Genomic DNA, 22155 nt, shown 5'->3' with positions numbered 1-22155 from the left:
GTACAAATTTTTGTGCAAACAAAAGAGATCTTCTATTCACCAGACTAGTGTAGTGGATCCTCTTAAGCAAAGGAGTTCTGGAATTCCATCACCTGGATTTAAATTTTGGCTCTGCCTCTCTTTACTCAAGTTACTTAATCTTCTGTTTCTGTAATTCTGTCCTGTGAATAATAGAGTATATCTCTTAGGGGAATTTAATGATGAAATAACACATATAAAACATTTAAACCAGTGCATATTATTTAGTAAATGCTAAGTACATATTAAATACTTTTATTGGTGTTCCTACTATGACTCATTTTTGGCTTGAAGTATAAAACATAAACTTCCTCTAACACTTCCTACCACTCAACGAAATGCTGGCGAGGACTTTATTTCTAGCATGCCCCTGCTTCAACCTGTTCCGGTCTTGGGATACGTGGAAAAGCAGAGGAGAGGGGTCTATATAATTGGTGACAGCATGTTATTTGTGATGTCATGTTGTCAGAGGTTGACTCTTCCTCTTTTTTGCAGTTTGTCTCAAAGATTGGTCAGAAGAGTCAGGATTGTCCTCTTTTTTTGCTATCATGGAATAAGTTAGATACAAGACTATGCAGAGGTGGGGCAAGAGGCCCTCCTCTTCCTCTTGCAGTCTCTGTTCCAATGATAATGGAGTTTATGAGGTGGGTTACATTTACATGCTATTGAGTAAATATATTCAGACATATATGCACACTTTAGCAACCCCCGAGCAGAACACAAAATTTAGATATGGAGCAAAGGGCTAAAAAGAGGACTTATTTTTGGTCTTAAATTTAATTCATACTCTCAAATTTTGTTAAACTTGGGAGAATTGTCCCCCTCTGGGCTTAAAGTCATTATAATAAAGCCCATAAATTGACAATTTACTGACTGTCCCAGAAGGGAGAAGAGGTAATTTTTATTTCAAACATTAGAAGATCTAAATAGAAGATATCCAGTATTCCTCAAAAGTTCTCTTTCAAAAAAGTCAGGTGGTGCAAGAATAGTATGTGGAAATTATTTCAGAACCCTACAAGCAGTCCCTAAATTTTTGATATTTTTTTTCTGCTACTGTAAAAGACCATTGAAATCTGGGCAACTTATTTTAAAATTTTATTTGGCTTATAATTCTAGAGGCTGGGAAGTCTAAGGCAATGCATGGTGTGAACCTCTGGTGAAGGTAATCCCATGAAGGAAGGTGGAAGTGAGCACACAAAGCAGAGAGGGAGATGTGACCAAATTTATCATTTTATCAGGAATCCACTCCTGTGATAACTAACCATATCCAATGATGAGGACATTCATCCATTCATGCGGGTAGAGGTCTCCTGATGTAATTACCTCTTGAAGGTCCCACCCCTTAATACTGTTACAATGGCAATTAAGTTTTCACATGAGTTTTAGAGGGGACATTGAAACCATAGCATTTCATCCACAGCCCTCCCAAACTCAAGTTCTTCTCACATATAAAATACAATAATTCCTCAATAGCCTCAAAATTTTTACCCATTCCAGCATCAACTCTAACATTCTAAGTCTACAGTCACATCAGAAGCAGATATGGATGAGACTTGACATATGATTTATCTGGAGGCAAATGTTTCCAGCTGTGAGACTGTGAAATCAAAACAAGTGATTTGTTTTCAAAATATAATGGTGGGACAGGTACAGAATAGACTCAGTTCAAAAGAAAGAACTAGGCAAGAAAAAGGCCTAACTGGTTTCAAGTGAGTCCAAAACCCAGCCGAGAAAACAGCATTAAGCTTTAAATCTGGAGAATAATTTCCTTTGACTCCATGTCCTGAATCCTGGGGACACTGACTGGGGACCCTCAGACAGCCCTACACCCATATCTTTGCTGGACTCAGTCTGTGCTTCAGCTCTGTTAGGTTGGAGTTGTGTGCTAGTGGTCCTGTAGTTCTGAGATCTCAAAGGTAGCCTCACTCCCATGGCTCCACTAGGCATATCCCTAACTGGGACTCTCGGTGTTGGCTCTGACCCCATATTCTCACTCAGCATTGCCCTGATAGAGGCTCTTTGGAGTGGCTCCACTCCCAGAGCTATTTGTGATATCCTTTGAAACTAGGTGGGGAAAGCCATGCCCCTATAGCTCTTGCAGTCTGCGAGCCTGTAGAGTTAACACCACATGGTTGCCATCGAGGTTGACAGCTTGTACATTTTAGGCACAAGTATTATAGTGGCTGTGGAGCTGGGGTCCTAGGCTCAGGGTCTTGCAAAACTACTGTGGCAGAAGTTCACTCACCGAGACATGGCTGGATGTAGATTACCCACAACGATGAGGCTGTGACTCTGAGGCATACCTCAGTAACTCAAGCCCATAGGGCAGGGATGGAATAGTTACTGATTCTGGGGTCAGAGTACACCACCAGCATTGCTCCAGGGAAAGAGGGGTGCTTTGGAGGCTTGAGCTCTGTGGAGCAAGTTACAGTTGAAATTTGGTTCCAGAGCCAATCGGACACAGCAGCAATTCCAACTCTGGGGGATGGAATGCCACAGAGTGGGAACTCTAGACCCTGGGATAGGAGGGCATGGCGATATCCCAGGCTCTGTAAGGCTGAATGTAGCAGCAGCAAGGCCTGAGGAATGACTAGGGCTGTCTGTGGCTTGGTCCTCAGGTTTCTTGAAGCAATGCAGAAATGACCCCCTGGGGAGCCAGGGTTTCTCAGAAGATTGGACTCCAAAGGACTAGTTAGTTCCAGGGAGGTGGGGCCACTGCAGCTATTTTGCCTGGCTGTTTGGGTGACAGCTCAATCAAAGCTATCTGTCCTCAGAGAGTGGTACACAGTATCAGCTTGAGTTTGGAGGGCCAGAGTGCACTAGCGACTAAGATCGGGACATGGAGCAGTTCCATGGCAGCCTGGCCTCAGAAGGTAGAGGGTAGATGGCAGCAGTTTGACTCAGGTATGGCTACCAGGTATGCGTGTTATAGTGGTGGTTAAGCCTCAGAGATGGAGGGGTGCAGTGGCTACTCTTGAAGCAGAATGCACTCTAGCAGTGATTCAGTTCCAAGAAGGGGCAGCACAGTAGCAGCTCAGGTCATGGAGGCCAGGGCAAAGTGTCAGCACCTCTTCTGAGATAGGACAGGCATGTGGACTTTAGGGAGCTCTTTCAGCAGAGCTCAGAGCCTGTGAAGACTCTGAGTGTCTCCAGTAGTAAGACTGCAGGTGTCCATGGTGGTGATGGGAGCTGCTGAGTCCTCTCACTTACCTATTCCCTGCAGAAAGAAGGACCTGCTGAACCAGAACTGGTCCTAACTGGGGGCAGAGGTGGTGTAAGAAATATGCTTTCTCTCCTTCTTCATGCAGCCATCCTGGGTTTCAGTGCTCCACAAGATTTCTGCTACTCCTTTGCTGTTTTCTGGTGCTCTTCTTCAGTTATTTTGGTTGGAACATAGTTTATTCATTTTTGATTCTCTCTCTTTCTCTCTCTCTCGCTCTCTCTCTCTCTCTCTCTGTGTGTGTGTGTGTGTGTGTGTGTGTGTGTGTGTGTGTTGATGGTGATGAGGGTTAGTAATTTCTAGTTGGCTATCTTGGTGACATTCTCTGGAATTCTAATCAGACATATTCTAGACCTTTTAATTCTACACTTCTAATATTTTAACTCTCTTCTATTATGACCATTTTCTTGTTTCTCTATAGAACTCTTGGTGTTTTCTTAAAATTTTTCTTCCAGTTGACTAATTCTATTTTCAGCTATTCCTTGTTATTTAACATATTGGCCAATTTTTTTGGTCAACATTATATTATATTTGAAATTTGTTTGAGACCATGTTGCAAATATGTCCTCTCACTCTATGCACTTTATCTTTGACTTTTCATTGTTTTGATTTCATTTTTATTTGAATAAGTTATCCATACTCTTTACATATTCTCTCTCTATATATACACACACATAGATGCTCCTAATCTGTGGGACTTCTTGGAAGGTTGTATCAAGGATATCTACTTCCTTCTTTACAGAATCCAATGTAAGACTTATTTGGAGCCTGATTGCTTTCTAAACATGTGGCTTTTCAGTGTAATTTCTCCTTTACTACTGACTTTGATGATTCTCGGAACTATACTTTTCCAGGGAAGTGATAGTTATCAACTTACATATTTAATTCTCAGGATTATAAACAATAACTTGTGTTGTATACCTCAGGGAGCCTCTCATCTTTGATAAGTATACTCCAAAATCTCTGGCCATGGTGTCCTGTTTCTTTCATACTCTCTCTACACTTTCCCCCAAATTTATCCTCATGTAATCTTTGTTTTTAACACTCATTTTATCTGATTTATAGAAATGTTAGCTGTTTCCCACTTTCATAACAAAATGGAGTTCTAATTCTGTTTGTCCAAGTTGTTTTCTGAACTTTTCTAAAAGTGATAAGAACATTAACTTTTTGGTTACATTCTTATATTTAATGCCTTAACTACTTAAGTCATATTTACATTTTTTATTTTACATATTTGTCTTTTTTTTAAAATTATTGCATTTGGGCTCTAGGATACCTGTGCACATCCTGCATCCTGCAGGATTGTTGCATAGGTACATACATGCCATGGTGGTTTGCTATCTCCATCCCCGCCCCTGCCCCCGTCACCTATGTCAGGCATTTCTCCCAGTGTTATCCCTCCCCATCCTCCCCCCACATTGTCCCTCCTCTCCCCTTCCCTCTCCACCTCCACTTAGCCCTGTGAGTGTTGTTACCTTCCCTGTGCCCAAGTGTTCTCGTTGTTCATCAGCTGCCTATGAGTGAAAACATGTGGTGTTTGGTTTTCTGTTCTTGTGTCAGTTTGCTGAGAATGATGGTTCCCAGATTCATCCATGTCTCTACAAAGGACATGAACTCATCATTTTTTATGGCTGCATAGTATTCCGTGGTGTATATATGCCACATTTCTTTTGTCCAGTCTATCATCGATGGGCATTTGGGTTGGTTCCAGGTCTTTACTATCATAAACAGTGCCACAATGAACATACGTGTGCATGTGTCTTTATGCTAGAACAATTTATAATCCTTTGGGTATATACCCAGTAATGGGATTGCTGGGTCAAATGGAATTTCTATTTCTAGATCCTTGAGGAATCACCACACTGTCTTCCATAGTGGTTGAACTAATTTACACTCCCACCAACAGTGTAAAAGTGTTCCTGTTTCTCCACATCCCCTCCAGCATCTGTTGTCTCATTTTAACTTTCCTTTCTCTGAAGTTCACCCTCCTCCTTCTCACTTTAATCAGTTTTATTGTTAGATAGCTAATAATTTAATATTGTTAGATAGCTAATAATTCCATTGATGTATCAAAAACAAATACAGGATGATAATTCTTTCAAATAAATCCTAATTTTTTCTCAACATAGCAAATTTGAAGTACAATAACACTTTTTTTTTTCATTTATGTTACCAATAAAAGGGTAGATATCTCCAAACTTGAGACTTTTATAGGGTTTCAATGGAGCATAAATAGTATCAAAATTAACTATTACTTGAAGGACATTAGAAAGCTTCACTTCCCTAAGAATTTATGGAAGTAGGTAATGAAACACCTCAATAATATTTTCAGCCCTGTGAATTTAATTGTGCTCTGATTAGAAAAGGGGGAACCATACAATACTATACAATAAATTGGAAGACAGATGATTTTGTGTAGCTTATCACTATAATAAAAGTAATCCTTCATGGGGAAGTGGCTATAATGAAGGGACTAGGCAGTAAGAGGGATAGAAATCAAATCTGAGCAGATTTGGAATTTGAACTTAAAGAAATATCTCTAATTTAAAGGTCCAACATATTTACCTTGCATCTGTCAACATGTGTCTCTCTTCAGGACTTTCTAACACCTTGATATCATATGACATGTAGCTTCTCCCTCTCTCCCCCGACCCTTAATGTGTTGCCTATTCCACTTCCCAGGCGCTAACAGCTATTATGATATAGGAGGGGAATGTAGACCAGATTTTGTCCTGAGGGAGGAACCTGCCCCAAAGTGTCATGTCCTTCCTTTGTCATTTCCAGGACCTCATGCTAAATCACATTTCTTTCTTATTGTAGCACCTTTTCTACTGCCATGACAACCATGCAAGGAATGGAACAAGCCATGCCAGAGGTTGGCCGAGGTGTGCCCCAGCTGGGAAATGTGGCTGTCGTACATTCGTATCTGTGGAAAGGGTTGCAAGAGAAGTTTTTGAAGGGGGAACCCAAAGTCCTTGGGGTAAGTCACTTGCAAATCTAGGAGAAGACCACTGGTGTTGTAAACTCATATTTCATAAGACCTAATGCCAAATACACTGTCCTACCAGCCTCAGAATACAACAGCCAGCCCTCCAAACATCAGTATTTACTGTTCAGGCCCTTCATCTGAAAAACTATATTCTATCACAACATGCTTCCCATTGAGTTATATTTGAAATATATTGGCTTCAGATCTATTCTAGGGTTGTGGGTCATCCATGATAATTGCATTTAAACTCAGCATGGAAGAGCAGCAAAAGAAAAGGCCACCTAGGCACTACTAGCTGACACTCCCTTCACAGGCCTTCCTGATAGCTGAAACAGATACATATTGCTACTATTTCTTTCTGGCACCTTTTCTTAGCCTGCTGACTGCTCAGAGAATGAAAAAATCTATTTTCTGAGCATTTCTATCTGGAGTCTCAGGTGAACATGCCTAAAAGAAATAAAGGATTAAAAAAATGACAGAATAGGGCAGATGAAAGGATATTAAATATAGGTTTATCACTAGCCCAATCTTCAAACCACTGGAAAAATGTCATTGTGAACATTTTGGATCCTTTTTTCACATTATTTTTTGGGGAGGATATAGTTATTTTTCATAAAATATGTTACTTATGTTGGCACATACTAGGTTTATTTTTTAATGTATGCATAATTATTTTAAAATATACTCTATGTTTTAGAGCAATTTTAGCCTTAAAGAAAAATTGACAGCAAAGTACAGGTGTATCCCATCTGCCCCTTGCCCTCACACATGCATAGCTTTTTAATTATCAACCTCCCCACCAGAGTGGTACCTTTGTCCCAATTGATGGACCTGCACTGACACATCATTCCTCAAAGTACATGAATCACAATGGGGTTCATTCTCTGTGTTGTGTGTTCTATGGGTTTTAACAAGGGTATAGTGATATATATCTACCTTTATAGTACCATACAAAGTAGTTGCACTGCCGTAAACATTCTCTGTGCTCTGCCTATTCATCCTTTCCTCCCACCATTCTCTGGCAACCTCTAATCTTTTATTGTCTTCATAGTTTGTTTGCCTTTTCCAGAAAGTCATACACTTGGAATTGTACAATAGGTAGGTTTTTTTAGATTGTGTTCTGTCACCTAATATGCATTTAAATTTCCTCCTGTTTTCATATGGCTTGTAGCTCATTTATTTTTAGTACTGAATAATATTCCATTGTCTAGATGTACCACAGTTTATGCATTCACCTACTGAAGGACATCTTGATGGCTTCCAAACTTTGGCAACTATGAGTAAGGTTGCTATAAATATCCGTGTGGACATAAGTTTTCAACTCATTTGGGTAAGTATGATTGTTATATTGTAGGTAAGAGTATGTTTAGTTTTGCAAGAAACTGCCATACTGTCTTCCATGTGACTTTGTCAATTTGAAGAATTTCAACCAACAGTGAATCAGTTCCTGCTGTTTTATGTAATCTCCGGCAATTGGTAGCGTCAGTGTTCTGGATTTTTACCATTCTAACAGGTGCTAGTGGACTCTCATCATTTTAATTTACATTTCTCTTGTGACACAAGATGTGGAGCATCTTTTCATGCATTTCTTTACCATCTCTATATCTTCCTTTGTAAGGTGTTTTCTTAAATTCTTTGGCACAGTTTTAAAAGAGGACGTTTATGTTCTTATTGTTGAGTTTTAAGTTTGTTGCGTATTTTGGATAACGATCCTTTGATATCTTCTCCCAGTCTGTGGTTTGTCTTTTCATCTCTTGACGATCTCTTCTGCAGAGCAGAATTTTTAATTTTATGAAAATTAAGATGATTAATTTTGTAATTCATGGGTTGTGCCTTTGGTACTTTATTGACAAATTCATCACCAAACCCAAGATCATCTAGATTTTGGCCTATGTTACCTGTTAGGAGTTTTATAGTTTTTAGTTTAACATTTGTGTCTGTGATTCATATTGAGTTAATTTTTGTGAAGGATATAAGGTATGTGTCTAAGTTTTATTTTTACTTAGGGACATCAAGTTTTTTAAGTACTTTTATTTTTTTGAGATGGAGTCTCACTTTTGTTGCCCTGGCTAAAGTGCAATGGCCTGAGCTCAGCTCACTGCAACCTCCGCCTCTCAGGTACAAGTGATTCTTTTGTCTCAGCCTCCCAAGTAGCTCAGAATACAGAATATGTCACCATGCCAAGTTATTTGCGTTACCATGCCAAGCTATTTTTTTTTTAAATTTGTATTTAGTAGAGATGGGTTTCATCATGTTAGGCTGGTTGTGAACTCCTGACCTCAGGTGATCCACCCGCCTTGGCCTCCCAAAGTGCTGGGATTACAGGCATGTGCCAATGCACCTGGCCTAGTGCTATTTTTTAAAAGGCTGTCTTTTTTTTCTTATTGTATTACCTTAGTTCACTACCAAAGATCACTTGACTATATTTGTGTGACTATCTCTAGGCTTTCTATTCTATTCCATTGATCTGTTTGTCTATTTCTTTGCTAATACTGCACAGTCCTGATTACTATTACTTTATAGTATGTCCTAAAATTGGGTAGTGTTGGTCCTACAACTCCTTCATTCTTCTTCAATATTGTGTTTGCTATTCTAAGTCTTTTCCCTTTCCCTATAAATTTTTGAGTCTGTTTATCAATATACACAAAATAACTTGCTGAGATTTTAATGGAGATTGCATTAAATCTACAAATCAAGTTGGGAAGAACTGACATCTTGACAATGTTTTGTCTTCCTATCCATGGACATGGAATATCTCTCCCTTTATTTAGTTGTTTAATTTATTTTATCAAAGCTAGTAGTTTCTTATAGATTTTGTACATTTTTTTTAGATTTATACCTAACAAATACCAAATACCAATACCTAAATATTTCACTTTTAGGGGTGCTAACTTAAATGGTATTATGTTTTTAATTTCAAATTTTACTTATTGATCATAAGTATATAATAAAGTAATTGACTCACGTGTTAACCTTGTATCCTACAAACCTAATAAAATTTTTTGTTAGTTCCAGGATTCTCCACTAAGTGTGAAGTTAGCTGTAGGCTTTTAATAAATATTCTTTATCAGCCAGAAGAAGTTCTCCTCTATAATAGTTTTTCAAGAGTTTTTATAATAAACAGGCATTGGATTTTTTTCAATATTTTTTCTGCATCTGTTAATATAATCATTTGATTTTTCTTCTTTAGCCTGTTGATGTCATGAATTGCATTAATCAATTTTTTAATGTCTAGTCAGTTTTGCATGCCTGGGATAAATCCCATGTAGTCATGGTACATAATTTTTTAAATACATTGTTAGATTTCATTTGCAAATGTTTGTAGATGATTTTTACACCTTTGTTCATCAGAGATGTTGATCAGTAGTTTTCTTTTCTTGTAGTATTTTTTCATGGTTTTTGGTAGATGATTGTGTTAGCTCCATAGAATGAGTTAGGGGTATTTCCTCTGTTTCTACTTTCTGTTAATAATTGGAATAATTTCTTTCTTAAGTATTTGGTAGAATTCACCACTGAGCCTTTCTAGGTCTGATGCTTTCTGTTTTGGAAATGTATTAATTATTGATTCAATTTATTTAATAATTATAGGCATATTCAGAGTGTCTATTTCTTCTTGTGTGAACTTTGACAAACTGTCTTTAAGGAGTTATCCATTTTATCAACGCTATCAAACTGTGGGCATAGAATTGTTCATAGCATCATTTTATTATCCTTTTAATTTCTGTGGGAATTGTAGTGATGTTCCTTCTTTCATCTATATTAGTAATTTGTGTCCTCTCTCTTTTTCTTAGCCTGGCTAGAAGCTTTATTTTATTTATACATATGTTTCTAAAAACTGCTTTGGATTTTATTGATTTTGTCTATTCATTCAATTTCATGATTTCTGCTCTAATTTCTATTATAGTTTTTCTTCTGCCTATTTGGAGCTTACTTTCTCTTCTCTTTCTAGTTTCTTAAGGTAGACTCTCAGGTGATTGATTTTAGAACATTATTTTCTAATATATTCATTCACTGATATAAATTTTCCTCTAAGCATTGCTTTCACTACATCCCACAAATTGTGATAAGTTGTTTAAATGTTTTTGAATCTTTTGAATGCCATGGGATAACGGCACTCTTACTCTGCTATTTTTAGTTCCCTGTGTACTCATTCTCATGTCCTCATACACTAGACCTTAAGAAAATATATTTGCTCTTCTTTTTTTCTTCCCCTGTATATACTCTTCTTTCTTCAGGTTATTTCCCCTTGCCACAATAACTGCTTTCTGATTCCTAGGCTGCTTATCTGAGCGAGCTATGGTAGAAGCAGCATCATAGGTATCAGAAAAGCACCTCTGGGCTGGTTCTGGCTTACTCTTTTAACCTTGAAATTATTGGTAATCGTAGACATCCTGAGAGGTAATATTGATGTTACCTCTGGTGGTGGAAGCACCATTTTCGTGGTGGATAATCAGTTTTTACTTTCTTCATCATTTCTAGGTTGTGCAGATTCTGATTGCTCTGATGAGCCTTAGCATGGGAATAACAATGATGTGTATTGCATTTAAGACTTATGGACCTCGCCCCATTACTCTGTATATTGGGTACACAATTTGGGGGTCAGTGATGGTAAGTAGAGTATATTTTGATATAATTGAAGATAACATAAAGTAGTTGTCAATACCCTGATCTTTGGAATCCTAGTCTAACTGTATCTTATAATTCTGTAAATTTGAGAGTGGTGTCTAACCGTTCTTTATTCAATTTTATCATATTTAAAGTAGTAATAATAATATAGAATTATATTAAAGCTGGGCAGATTAAATATTTACATATGTCAGTTAGATATATTACAGCAGCACATTGCCAAAGACCCAAACCAGAATGGCTTAAACATTGAAAGCACTGATTATTTCACAACAAGATTAGTGGCTTGTCGTTTCTAGGAATGCTTCATTCAGTGGAAAAAGGATTTCATACAGGACTGCTAGCAGACCATATCAGAGGGAAACAGTTGACACCATCCCACTTTTGGTAAATATTTTGTAAACATATTCCCAAATCAACTATCAGTAAAAATAACGAACTTGCCATTATTGGCTTGGACTAATCAAGCTCCTCTGTAGCTGGGAGGAGTCTACCCTACCTTTTAGCACATGAGAAACTGAACAAAATGATGGTTCAGTGAGCAGGAAACAGAGGAGATGTGGCTGGTACACAAGCAGTTTTTAACATCGAGTCTATTGACTATTGAAACTCAGGAAATTGTTACCTTAGAAAATGAAGTTGTATTTGATACATTTTATTTCATAAGTTCAATAAAATAACTATAATTATTATAATTAATACTAAATTAATTAAAACTGTTATTAAAATTAAAATTAGAATTGGAATTTAAATGTTAAAACCTTCTTACAAGAGAAAACACAAGACGGTTTTTATGCAAATTGAGAGTAAAATACAGAATAAAATACCAAGTTTTATCCACTGATAAGAGAAAAATAAAATTTATAAGTTGGATTTATGTTAGAATCAGGGACTCTATTTTAGCATTACAGGGTTTCCATTTATTTCTGAAAGTGAGAATGAGATATTTTAGAGTTTTATAATAGAGCTTGCTTTTTGCTCCCCTTCAACTGTTTGTATCAGAAGTGCAAGATTGGGAGAACAGATACTTCAGGAAAGTTGCTCAATACTTTATACATCCCAAATTACTAATGCCAATAATAGCTCTTATTAAACTTTTACTATCATGTGGCACTCTACTAAGTGCTTTATATGTACAATTTCATTTCGAACAATTACCGCAAACTTCTGATTGTTCATTATCATCATTTTACGGATGAAGAGAGGTTAAGTAACTTGCCCAAGATCACAACTATTTGGCACAGAAATGAAGGTTCAAATAGTGTCAGTGTATTTTCAGAATTGCATGCATCTAACCACCTAGCTTTCTGCTTTTATTTCCATTTCCAAGATTACATTGAAAACCAGCTTATGTGGTGCAAATCTTCCATACATGTTCAGTAGATTACCAGGAACTGCAGGAGCCATTTTCCACTGAGACATCACGCAGGCTCTTGTAGGCATTGCATTAAATGAGCCTTTACTTAATTAGTGAAACCTTTTCTTCGGCCACCTTCCATTATTCTTTCAACCTTTCTTTCCAAACCTCATCTGTAAAGTGCCTCCTTTTTCTCCCTCATACAGTGTAAGTATCAATACCAAGAACCAGTCACAAGTTTCTCTTGTTTTTGGACTCTTCAGTTCTATTCAGTTCTATTCCTGTATGTTGCACATTCCTTGTTAAATGTTTTCCTCTGAGATACTATATACATACTTTTTCCTGTGGTAAATGAAGTCCTCTTATTCACTCTTATTCTCAAATACACAAACATAAATATACTCTCACAATATGTATAAATAATTTCTGTATAAAATGTTTTTCCAAGGCAACTTACTGAATTTTTAAAATAGTTTATGGTACTTTTTAGTTCATATTTTTGGATGTTTGCAATATATATTGTTCATACTTTAATAAGAATAGTTGTAACCATTTGTTTCAACTATTTTTCTTATATAATGATTTTGGTTAATTTACCCAGAATAGTATTTATTATATAATAGTCTTATCTTTATCTTGATTTTGACTTTAATGAAATGGTCCTAATTTTCTTTTATCATTGAAAACAATAAAGACTTTTAGATTGAAACAGATTTCTATCATGTTACAGAAAGTATAATTCTTTATATTTTACCAGTAAGGTTGAAGTTGCTAATAATGTTGAATTGTATTAAATGTCCTATCCTATCAACACTGCAAACATGAATAGCAATTACCATGTAATTTTTGCTTAAATTCATTAATTGCAAAACTTAGAATATTTCAATATTAAAAATGTTTGTAGAGTTGAAGGAGCATCCCAAATGTTCATGATGTATTTTATATTATATGATGAGTGATTCCCTCTAGTGTTTTTGTTCCAGTAGCGATTTAGATAACATGAATCATCACTATGTCTGGGTATTTGGAAGTTAGTTTAATAAATGTATTGAGCTTTTTTGTTAGTTGAATATTTTTTATATTAAGATATAATTTTTGAATCATCTGAAATCAAATTTGAAAAGCAAATAAAAAAGAATTGAATATTTTAAGGTAGAGAGGCCAACAAACTTGACTAGCTGTTTTAGTTAAATGAAAAATAATTGCCCTACTGCTGGATAAATGAACTAGTGTATTCTAGTCATCATCTAATTGTGAATTTACTTTTTTTTTTGGCTACTGTTTTACTTATAACTTTAAAAAATATTCTAAATGAGAATAATTTTAGAGTACTTTTCATTTAAGTATCATCATCATTTTTGGTACCATGTAAGAATTACTTTGCTTCAGGAGTTTGGAAACTATCTTTTAGTGTCCTCAAACAGTTTTAATATCATTTCAGTTAGGTGTTATTTGAAAAGCTTGATATATTCTCCCATGGATTTATCTGGTATAATTTCCCTGTTCTTTCTGGGAAAAGAGAAAATAATGTGCAAACTTTTGTGGTTTTTTCCTAAGAATATTGGTCTGATTTAACTTATCTATCTAATTTCGAAGTAAGTTATGAGTTCCAATACTTGCTTAAAGTTTTTTACCTTCAGTTTTTCTATCATTCTTAGTTTATTATTTCAGGATCCTTGTCAGTTGCAGCAGGAATTAGAACTACAAAAGGCCTGGTGAGTAATATTTTCTTTTTTTGGTATCAAAAAAAGGAAAGATTAATAAAAAGTGTATTCTGCTAGGGTATAAAACCGGTTTTGTTTCTTTGTTTGTAAAAAATCAGAAGCGATTGTGCATTTTACCTACTAGCATCTATCTTTCAAAAATTGCAATCAGGCTAGTAATAATAATTACTGCCATAAGACTGGATATTTTGGCAAGGAAGGGAATCTTGCCCTTGCTGAGGGAATCTGTTTTCAGATATAGAGAATTATTGAGAAGAACTATCAAGTGGGACTACTCAACAAAACCCTGCAGCATGAGAGTCGGCCCATGACAGTGACACCAAGCATTGGTGTGGCATAATATTTACTGACTGATTGATTAAAATGTAGATTCTAACTCTATTTGGGTTTTCAATAAAAGAAATTCACAATAAGGTTATTACATAAGAAGAAGCAAATTTAAAATGTAACTCTCATGCCAAGATACCTTTCATAAAGCCAATAAAATGCAAAAGCCCATATCTCAATAAATATTTTTTTCTAGTTCAAGTTCATATTTGAGTTTTGTTTGTTCAAAAGATAAATATCAAACTCTGGAGCATGATAAATATGGGTTTTTCAAATCTGGCCTCCTGTCTCCTCCAGCTGCAGCCACACTAGGCTCCTCACACTTTGCTGTGCACTTTTAGCTCTTATTGAAAGCCTCCTAACCTTTACCCGTGAGAAGACAATGTACAGAAAACAATACACTGCTGAGAGAGATAATATACAAAAGATAGAGAGGCATGACAGGCAAACAGCATTTAGAAAAATGATAAGAAATCAGGCATCAGACGCAAGGAATGGCAGGGAAGGACACAGGGCAGTCCCGCTAATGCGCGAAAGACATTGGAAACACTGCTGAAGAGATCTGGAGGTCATCTCCTGTACCCAGAGGAATCATCTGAAGAATTTAAGCTGGGGAATAATGGGATCGTATTTATTTTTTGGCAAGAAATTAGAGTTGAAACCACTCTAAGGAGATAAGCTAGAAGACTATTGAAACAATCAAGATAAAGATAGATGGCTGTAGAAATAAATGGTGGGTGTAAAGTGATTCAGGTAGATATATCTGAGGATTCTGTTGGTTGTTTAATTGATTTTCATTCCTTTCTAGGTCCGAGGTAGTCTGGGAATGAATGTCACCAGCTCTGTATTGGCTGTATCAGGGATCTTAATCAACGCATTTAGCTTGTATATTTATTCATTCCATCACCCTTACTGTTACTTCTTTGACAAGCCAAATGATTGTCACGGGACTCTGTCCATTTTGATGGTTAGTGCTGCCTCTTTTCATGGGATATCATCGTAGGAGCAAGTGTGGGGGAGTGCTGGCTCTGGCAACAACAATAATTAATCCCTCATTGCTGAATGACATTGGGAAGTTGGAGTGATTGAGAAATAGAATAATCTTTGATTTAGGAGTTAGGTAGGTGTCTCATCTATGTCTTTCTTCTTCTTCTATATATAATGAGGCACAATGGGAAGAAAGCTTACAGTTACAGAATACCTACTCATTAATAGTTACTGTGCTGGGTATTTTATATAAATTTTTCAATTTAAATTTTAAAACATTGATTCAGTATGTACTATTATCCTCACTAAAAATGGGGCCCAGATGTCAGTCCTCATTCTCTAATAATGAAGCAAAATTGTCTTGAACAGTGTTTTACAAATGGTGAGTAACTCAGTAACCTTTTCAGTATCTTTGGGTGTTCTTGCAAGGTTAACCATTTTTATCCTCAACATCTAGCTCCTGGAAAATTCTCAACCTTCATTCTGAATTTTACTACTTTTTGTACCAATTGTTCCTATCTCAATGCTATCCTAATTGCTTTATTCTGAAAATACCATTTATACAGTATTTTATAGGTAGTAAAACTTCCTGACATTTTAGGCCATTGGGTAGGTGTGAGGAGGAAGAGTTCTTGCAGCACAACACAGCAGACTAAAATGCACAAATAAATCTTTATTATTAAAAGGTGTCTGCAGGCGTGGTGGCTCATGCCTGTAAACCCAGCACTTTGGGAGGCCAAGGCGGGCCGACCGCCCGATGTCAGGAGTTCAGGACCATCCTGGTCAACATGTTGAAACCTGTCTCCACTAAAAATACAAAAATTAGCTGGGCATGGTGGTGCACACCTGTAATCCCAGCTACTCAGGAGGCTAAGGAAGGAGAATCGCTTGAACCTGGGAGGCAGAGGTTGCAGTGAGCTGAGATCGCATCATTGCACTCCAGCCTGGACAACAGAGAGAGACTCTGTCAAAAAGAAAGAAAGAGAGAGAGAAAGAGAGAGAGAAAGGGAGGAAGGAAGGGAGGAAGGGAAGAAGGGAGGGAAGGAGAAAGAGAGGGAGGGAGAAAGAGAGGGGAAAAGAGAGGGAGAAAGGGAGGAAGGAAAAGCCTATTGGTCATTTTCAACACCAGCAAATTTTCTGTTACTTTCCCTGTATATGAACTTTCAGCCTTTCGCTTTGCTGCTTAGTTCTAATCCTCACTGTGTCCTTCCCTCATGTAAACATGGAAACTCAACATTGTGCCTAACTTACTAAGCAGAATCAATTGCACTCCGTTTACTTCATTCCTAGCTAATTCTTCATAGTTTTATGGGCTATATAGTCACACCAAAATAACCCCTTGAGGTGTCTTTGCTAAACTAATTCAGTTCCCTTGAGATTCCTAAAGTTCTTTATAGTAAGCAGTTTTATTTCTTGCCACTCACTCAAAATAAGAAAAATCTTATTCAGAGAATTTGACAAATTCTTCCAAGGTCACTCAGAAATTGTCAAAAGCAATATTCGATTCTACAGCTTCTTGTTTCGAATTCCCCTCATATTTGCTACGGTTATCTTGAAGAATAACTTTACTTTTAGTTTATGAAGATCTGTTCATTTGTAGATTTTAAGTGCACAATGATAGAGACAAAATCTGGAATTGGCCAGCTTCACAGGGCTGATTTCCTGGGCATGGGACCTGTGCAGTTACTCAGGTCTTCACAGTTGAAAGAGCCCTGTGCTTGATCTAATGCTCTGCTGTTCCTATCTTGAAATTATTTTTTAAAATTTTAAACAAGAGACTACATGACACGTGACTTTTTTTGGAGGCCCAGCCCTGTATCCGTTTTTGTAAATAAAGTTTCATAATGTTTAATTGAAATATAAAGAAGCCCATCTGTTTACATACTGTGTAGTGCTGCTTTTGTGTGATAACAGCAGGTTTGAATATGTGTGAGAGAGACGTTAGAGTCTGCAAAACTTAAAATGCACACGATCTGGCCTTCATAGAAAGCTTGCCATCTTCTAGTCTACCCTTCTAGATGTTAAATCTATGAAGACAGGAGAATTGTCTGTTTTGTTTGCTGCTCTATCTTCTGTGCCTACAACAGTGTTTGAAACTGAGAGGCCACTACGTCTGTTGACAGTACCAGAAAATAAATAAGCAACGAATGCACACATTCTCAACGTCTTAAGTCTGCATCACTCATATCCCGAGCTCTTGGTCTATTGGCTCTTCCACAACAGAGGGACTATCCCTAACTATGGAGAGAAAAAAAGAATATTTAAACCAGATAATCCCTGTGTCAATCCAGGGTAAAATTAATAGAAATCAGTGTAATGCCCAATGTTCTCCAAATTTTGACCATCTTTCTTAGCTGAGGACTAGACCTAAAGTCAGTGTTCTCGGGAGATGGAGTAAAGATTGACCTACTTGGTGTTCACTGTTGTGTTAGCTTCTTACTGTTACTATAACAAATTACTGTGAATTTAGTGTTTCCAGACAACACCGTTTGGTTATCTTATATTTCTGGAGGTCAGAAGTTCAAAATGGGTCTCACTAGGCTAAAATCAGAGAGTTGGCAAGCCTGTACGCCTTTCTGAAGGCTTAGGCGATGATAAGTTTTATTGCCTTTTCTGGCTTCTGTAGGCTGCCTACGTTTCTTGGTTTGTCATCCCATCCTCTACCTTCAAATCAAGCAATGCAGCATCTTCAGATCTCTCTTGGACTCTACTCTGCCTCTTACTTCCACTTATAAGGATTCTGTCATTATTTTGAATCCACCTGAATAATCAAGGAAAATTCTCTTATCTCAGCTAATAAGCAACTTTACTTTCATCTGCAAATTTAATGCTTTTTGCTATACAAAAAGAACAATGGTCCCCCAGGGGGGTCTGCATTCTAATCCCCAGAACTTGAGGATTAGATTAGGATTAGCAGACCTCCCTGCGGGACCATTACTCTGCTTAGGAGCACTAAGATATGGAATCAAAATATGTTGTCAATGATATGAATTTCTAGTACTCAGTAGGACTAGGATGATAATTGTCTTTATACTGCCTTCCTGACTTTTTAAATCACTTTCATCTTTCTTACGCATAATAGCACTGGGGAGTACTGAACTAGGGAATAAATGTCTGTGATTATTTTGTCAGTGAAAAAAGTGAGAAGTTACTTCAGCAGATCAAGAATCGGTCAAGGGTATGGCTGCAATTGGGAGGCAGGTTTCCTGACTCCCGGCCAGTGCTTTTCCTCTTGTGACATTGTGGTTACTGGTAAATGTTTTCACTTGTCATCTCCGTTTCTCACATTTCTTTGGTATGAGTTTTCTTCTAGGGTATGGATGGCTTGGTGCTCCTCTTAAGTGTGCTGGAATTCTGCATTGCTGTGTCCCTCTCTGCCTTTGGATGTAAAGTGATGTGTTGTAACCCCGGTGGGGTGAGTATTGGCCTTCATTTGAAGATGTCTGTATTAGTTTTCTATTGCTGCATAATCAATTACACAAACTTAGAGTCTTAACACAGAACACATTCATTATCTCTCAGTTTCCATGGGTCAAGAGTCTGGGCAAGCTGAAGTGGGTCCTCAACTCAGGATCTTACAAGGCTGTCATCAGGAAGTTGGCTGGGGCTGTGGCCTTGTCTGAAGCTTCTGATTCTCTTCCATGCTAATGTGGTGGAATTCATTTCCTCTCAGTTGGAGAACTCAGGACAATGTACATTTTCTCTAAGACCAGCAGGAAATTCAGTTGCTAATGCTTTAATCCTTTCATAAAGGGTTCACATGAACAGGTGAGGTCTATTCAGAATAATCCCTTCTTTGATAAACTGAAAGTCAGGTAGTCAGTACCTACACACAGGACTTGTATCCCATCTTATACACAGGTTCCATTCACACTGGAGGGGAGGGAATCATCAGGGGTCAGTAAGTGTCACCTTAGAACTCTGCCTACACAATAGCTACGTAAGAGCTCCTTTTCCCTTTCCTTTCTCCATTAAAGGGCATAACCTCTGAATCCAGATACAAGAATAATTCACAATGAAAAGGCCCCCAAAACATATTTTATTTTATTCCATTATCCTATTACAACTTTTCCTGGAATAGGGAAGAAATGTCAGGATCTCAGACTTCTCTCTCAGTCTGTGCACACCTGCTCACTCTCTTACCCCAAGACCTGCATTAGATGCTCCTGGCAGCTAAGCCCAAAGAATGTCACACAGAGAGAGGAAAGTGGGGAATGGAAGGAGAGAAGAGACCAAGAAAGAGGCTCTAGGAAGAACAGGGAGGGATATCCTCCAAGGGTTCAGGGTTTAAGAATGAGGAAATTGATAATGAACCCCAACAGCTTCCCGTTAGCTTCATTACCCAAAGGCCCACAGGCAGACAAAACTGACAGCCAAATAATAAAATAATCACAGTGTGATGAGATGGTTCTTCTGTTGCCCTTCTCCATCATTTTGTACCTCTCAGTCTACTTTTGAGATTCCCAGGCAACACCACATCCCACTTCCCCACAGCCCTTCCTCACAGAAGATAAATTGACTATAGCACATTAACTCTAGCAGTGGGGTTTTGCAATGCAAAACCCAAGATTGAGAGATTCTCAGCAATTACCAATAATTGTGTAATTTCCTTGAGTAAAGCTTTCTGTTTTCATTGAGTAAAACATTTGGACGTGGAGGCAAACTCCTTAGTAACTTTCATGTCATAATATTTAAGCCTGTATTCCTTTCATCTCTTAGCATAGGAGCTGGGAATGTTGTTTCCTGATCTCCTGGTGTGAATTCAGAAAAGCAGTAGTTTGAGGGCATATGACGGCTAGCTCTCTATCTCTTCCCGGTTCGTCTGCCAACTCTATGTCAAACTGAGTTTGTGGAAGAAGAACTGAACTTTTCTTAGTTTCATGATGATCCCTGCTATTCTGGGCCAGTGTGGTTTTTGCAAATGCTTTATTCATAACCAGCAAATCATGATTTGGGTATGTTGATGTCATCAGCATGAACAACCTGGTTTGGAAGAAGAGCCTCATATTTTTCATGAGACCTTGGTTTACTCGAAATATTGGGCACCACCATCCACACGTAAGATTGATCCACTTGCAAGACCAGGAAAGTGGTCATCAGCAGCTCAGGTCACGAGCTATCACTGAATGTTGTGCCCTAAATCTGGCCTGATCTAGAGAATGACTGAGAAGCCCCACATGCTTGATCTTGAGAATGAATCAGAGAAGAAAAGAGTAAACTCTAATAATGATGACTTTATGTGAGCAGGAAAGGGGCACTCCGAGGTTATTTGGGTGACTCACGTATGGCATTCTGATTGATTTCACAGGTTATGTTAATTCTGCCACCAAATTCTCACATGGCAGGAACAGCATCTCCTGCTCCACTTAATGAGGTTTGATGCCACCGAAAGAGCAACAGAAAAATGCTCCAGAAAATCTATGCTGACTGTAACACAAGAACCCCACATGAGAAAATACCAGAATCCAACTCTGATACTGATAGACATATTGATATCATTATTATATGTAATCCAATTATAAAATGTGTGCGTATATATAGAGAGATAATAAATTCAAAATTATGTTCTCATTTTTTCCCCTGGAACTCAACAACTCATTTCCCTGGCTCTTTATCAGAGTACTAGAAGTTAAATAAATAATGCATTTAATGAGGCAACAGCCCTTGAAAGTTTTTCATTCATTATAAGATCTTTCTATAAAGGCATTACATTGGCAAATAAGATTTGGAAGCAGAAGAGTAAAAAAGGTATGGCTAAAATGAGGCCTGCATGCAAAACACATACTTCTGCTCCCCTGTATAATATTCCTCTCATTTATTTAACTTCGTTTTTCGTCCACCTATGGGGACCAAAGTGCTTTTTCCTTCAGGAAGTAGAGATGCTTGTAGACAGCACCTTGAAATAGCACAGACTGTCCCTGCATCTGCACAAGCTATCATTTGAGTAAAAGCACTGATGAAGTAAAAATCGTATTAAGGATCAGATTCATCTTATATTTTCTATATCTTCTCTTCTTTTCCCTTCTCCCACCTTTTACTGTGCAGACTTATATCTTAACTGAATTTGTATCCTGTGCCATATATGGAATTGTGCAACATATGGTATTTTTAAATATATTTTTAATTGCAGAGCAAAAATAAATACAATTAGAAGCAATACTTTCATGTGCTACCTACTTCCTTTTCTGATGCAAGATGATGGAAAGATACTAAGTATTGATGTCAAAAATACAGTATGGTGGTAAATAATGTGGGCTTTCTAATCAGACAACCCTGGGTTTTCATCTTGCCATCCCATCTTTGTTGTTTACTCCCTATGTAGCTATGAACATGCCTCAGAATTTCTCTGTGCTTCATATTTCTTTTCAGAAAAGTAGTAGTAATATTGTCTGGCCCATAGACCTGTGAGAATTACTTGGTATAAAAAGGTAGAAATACCAGTACTCTGATTGGTACATATGGAGCCTCAAAAGTTTTAATTAATACAAATAAATGTATATATGTGCATAGATATGTATTATATATTCAATTTATCATTTTATTTGGTATATATTTATAAAGTATCTATAATGAGGCAGATATTGTTTTAAGCATGTAAGAAAATGGTGGTAAGACAGACAATATCTTATACATACAAGATAATAGTAGTGAGTAAGAGAGCTAATATGCTTCCTCTCTTGTAGGTTAAACTTTTACGGGACAGGACATAGATTAACATATAAACAATTAATCAAAACCCTTTTATATGTTGTTAGAAGCTAACTGGAAGAATTAATGTGCTAGAGAGTGGTTGCTGGCAGTAGTGGCGAGACATGAGTCATTAGAGTGTAAACAGGTAAGTTTTTTTTGAGGAAGTAATATTTTCATTATGATAAGATAAAAATTATTGCATTTTCATAGACATTCC

General features: G+C 37.2%; 1 protein-coding gene across 3 annotated transcripts in view; it reads left to right on the top strand.

Annotated features, from left to right (window-relative positions):
- Positions 1-21401, top strand: part of LOC108282845 (membrane-spanning 4-domains subfamily A member 4A-like) — a 43734-nt gene extending 22333 nt beyond the window's left edge. For 2 of the 3 annotated variants that reach the window (XM_037727988.1, XM_017498863.2), the window contains exons 2-7: positions 6059-6218; positions 10707-10835; positions 13869-13925; positions 15070-15228; positions 18562-18663; positions 20557-21401. In XM_037727988.1, coding sequence (XP_037583916.1) covers positions 6075-6218; positions 10707-10835; positions 13869-13925; positions 15070-15228; positions 18562-18663; positions 20557-20628 — 663 coding nt within the window. In that variant the 5' untranslated portion in view covers positions 6059-6074 and the 3' untranslated portion in view covers positions 20629-21401. The remainder of the gene's footprint in view (positions 1-6058; positions 6219-10706; positions 10836-13868; positions 13926-15069; positions 15229-18561; positions 18664-20556) is intronic. The other variant, XM_017498864.2, reaches the window with a different exon arrangement.
- Positions 21402-22155: the final 754 nt, after the last annotated feature.

The sequence above is a fragment of the Cebus imitator genome, unplaced genomic scaffold (assembly GCF_001604975.1).
Source record: "Cebus imitator isolate Cc_AM_T3 unplaced genomic scaffold, Cebus_imitator-1.0 Scaffold253, whole genome shotgun sequence".
Lineage (NCBI taxonomy): Eukaryota > Metazoa > Chordata > Mammalia > Primates > Cebidae > Cebus > Cebus imitator.
The sequence above is the reverse complement of the archived record's forward strand: the minus strand, read 5'-3'. Positions and strand labels throughout refer to the sequence as shown.